General features: G+C 29.7%; 1 protein-coding gene across 1 annotated transcript in view; it reads left to right on the top strand.

Moving 5' to 3' along the window:
- The window catches only part of LOC107692796 (disks large-associated protein 4-like), a 36,190-nt gene that overhangs the window by 32,288 nt on the left and 470 nt on the right, over positions 1 to 3,432 (top strand). Inside the window, 1 exon segment of the mRNA XM_016491989.1 lies at positions 2,386 to 2,538. Within this exon segment, the coding sequence (XP_016347475.1) occupies positions 2,386 to 2,538 (153 nt within the window).

The raw sequence follows: 3,432 nt of genomic DNA on the forward strand, positions 1-3,432 counted from the left end.
TGTCTATCTATCATCTGTCTGTCTGTCTGTCTGTCTGTCTATCTGTCTGTCTATCTCTCTCTCTATCTATCTATCTCTCTCTCTATCTCTCTCTCTCTATCTCTATCTATCTATCTCTCTATCTCTCTCTCTATCTCTCTCTCTCTATCTAGAGGTGTGAATACAAATGTTAATGATCCAAACTTATGTGCTTGTGTCATACTCAAAGGAAATATTGTGATATATATATATATAAATGTTTCATACTGCATTATGCTGCAAAACCCAAATCTCATGGACATGATGGAGCCAAACATTAAACGCACTGTACAAAAATAGAGCAAATCCACTTCAAACAAGTTACAGCTAGGAAAAAAGTGAAATTGGTTTTATAAAACTGCTTGAAATGTTACAGTCAAAAAACATTCACAGTAGAGTTTTTTTTTTTCTCTCTCTGTACTCCTTTTTAATGGTTAAATTAAATTGTATTAATCAAAAAGCATGTCTAATTAATTAAAATCATGAAACTTAAACAATTTAACATCAATTTATTAAAAGTTTAACAAAAATTACATGTTTAATGTAATTAAACCGGGCCCTATGAAATGTTTTATTTTTTCCAACCTTATGTTTTATTGTTACCAAATTCTGATTTAGCATGTCTAATTATTTGAAAGCATAAAAACAAGTTTCATTTATTCTTACAATAGCCTTATGAGATTTTGCTCAGAAATTCTGTGTTGTGTATTTACATATTTAAGGCATAAAATATTCATTTAATCTATCTTTTAAGTAGTGAAAAGATATGAAAAATTTTATTTTTTGGAAAATTTAATATTTTTTATTTAATATTACAATTAAAACATTGAAGAAATATTGTATGATTATTCCTTAAAAATAAGGTTTTAATAATTTTAGTAGTAGTAGTAGCAACCTGTTACATACATTCTACTGAACAACAGTAATATATTTCTTCTGCAATGCCTTCAAGTTAAACCGAACTTTTATTTTGACGGGTTGCCGTGAATACCTTTACATTTCTGTGTGTATATGGTATGAGGATAGTTGTACTCAAATGAAACGGTCAAATGCTCATGAAGTGAGACTCGGAGCAGTTCTGGAGATGTTGTTCATGTATTTATGGCCTCATTAGTGAGACGGCAGACGCTAAAATCACCGCGAGCGTAGGGCTGGACGATATGGCCAAAATTTATATCACGATATATTTCTTAATTTCGGTCGATACGATATAATTACGATATCGATATGAACACTATTAAAAAAGCCTCATAAAAACGGACAAGAATGGCCACAACAGATGTCTGTACCTACAAACTTATGAAAAATTAATTTGCCAACTCTATGAAACCTACTCCTATAAAACTATATAATATTTTAGGAAAAAAATGGCGCAAATAAGAATTATTGTCCAGCCCTACGCGAGCGTCACGTGCGCTTCAGTACAAATGGTAAACAAAACCGCACATCTGTGCCGTTCATTAACACAGAGACACGAAGAATTCATATTTAAATAGTCGTTTATAAGGCTATTAAGTCTGTTTAATAAAAGAACAAGGTATAGACCTGTTCTATCGGAAAGGTAACTTTAAATGACTTCTGTTGTGATCTGGCGCTATAGAGAAAATATAATTAAATAAAATTAACTTGACCTTCAAGGGGGGCGGGGGTGCCCCTAAAATAATGGGAGGGGTTAACACTGAAAAGTATATAATTTATCTTTTTTTATTGTTTATTTTTAATTTATTCCTAAATTGGGAATAAAGAATTATCATTATTTTATCTTTATTCATTTAATTATAATTATTTAATTAGTAATTATATGTTTTAAGATGAATGAAAATTGTCTGTGTATGTATACATATGTTTATTAAATGTTAATAAAAAGTATATATTTTAATATTTTAAGGTTTATTATTATTATTAATGTATGTATTTTTTATTGCATTAGTTAAACTAAAATCCTGTTGGATAAAATCTAGTCCCACCATATATTACTTTCTGTTAATTTTCTTTCACTTAGAAACGCATGGCTTTGCAGGAGTGCTGATCATCAGCCAGAAACTCTGTGTATGAGGCTGAGTGGATCACACTATCTGCATCACAGACACATCACTGCTTCATTGTGCTGGATTCTCCTGTTTTGTCCTGTATTATTCTTGTTAGCTGTTTCTGGTCGGAAATAAGATCATATTACAAATATGTATTGGTCATTTTGACTCCAAAAACAGATCCAGTGGACCTGAAGTGGACTGACTTTGATTCTCTTCCTGTTGTTGTTTTTTTGTCTTGTGTTTAAGCATTTGGCAGATTCTTTAATCCACAGAGACTCATTGAAGCTGTACAGTTGCTGTCAGTCTGATGACTGATGTGTGTGTTTTCGGTCAGGATGCGAGCGCTCAGCCGCGGCCCACAGCGCAGGATCTGGCCGGGTTCTGGGATCTGCTGCAGCTCTCCATCGAGGACATCAGCATGAAGTTTGACGAGCTCCACCTCCTCAGGTCCAATGACTGGAAGATGTCTGAGACCCAGGACAAAAAGGTCCAACTGACGAAGCTTTCGAACATCCTAACATTTCCCTTTGCCTTTGCTTGTAAAACCAGAGAAATATTCTGGTTTGTGGATATACTTCAGCTTTTAGATCTAGAACTTTGTATCACCACATGAAGCCGCCCATCTATAATAACGTCATGAGGTGAAAATGTAGTGCGTCAGCTATTTGCCAAAAAAAAAAGTAGGCAGTATATAATGTATTTTTTGTATGGTGTTTATGTAGTAAATGGTACACTAGCACAATATATTTAATTGTTAAAAAATTTTAATGGTAATATAATATTTATTAGATGTTTATTGTATGCATACTTTATATGCATTTTATTATTTTATAAATTACTTAATATTTAATATTTATTTAAAAAATTTATTTTATTTGTATTGTTTTTTTTTCATATTTAATTATAAGCTAATAATGTTTTTAAAAGTTTAAAAAGTAATATTAGTGATTAAATATATTATTTTTATTAATCTAATAATAAATTATCTTTTCTAATCTAATCATTCTTTTTTGGGTTAAAAATGAATATTAATTCAATGCTATTTTAATATTTCTTTTGATAATTTGGGATATGTATTTTATTGAAATGTAATATTTAGTTTATTCTATACATTTCTGTATTTTATGTTATAAATAACTTTTTGTACTTCTATTTGTATTTTATTCTAAAAATTATTTAATTTTATAGTTATTTAGTACAGTTTCATATAAGCTAGAATGTATTTTAATAGTTACAAATTAAAATTTATTAAATATCATTACCATTTTATTATTTATTAATTTATTTTAGTTGTTAAAAACATCTTTGATTTTTATTACAGATTTAATTTCATAAATGTCTTTTATAAGTGTGTGTGTGTGTATGTATGTGTGTGTATATA

Source organism: Sinocyclocheilus anshuiensis, unplaced genomic scaffold (assembly GCF_001515605.1).
Source record: "Sinocyclocheilus anshuiensis isolate Anshui unplaced genomic scaffold, SAMN03320099.WGS_v1.1 scaffold871, whole genome shotgun sequence".
In the NCBI taxonomy this organism is placed as follows: domain Eukaryota; kingdom Metazoa; phylum Chordata; class Actinopteri; order Cypriniformes; family Cyprinidae; genus Sinocyclocheilus; species Sinocyclocheilus anshuiensis.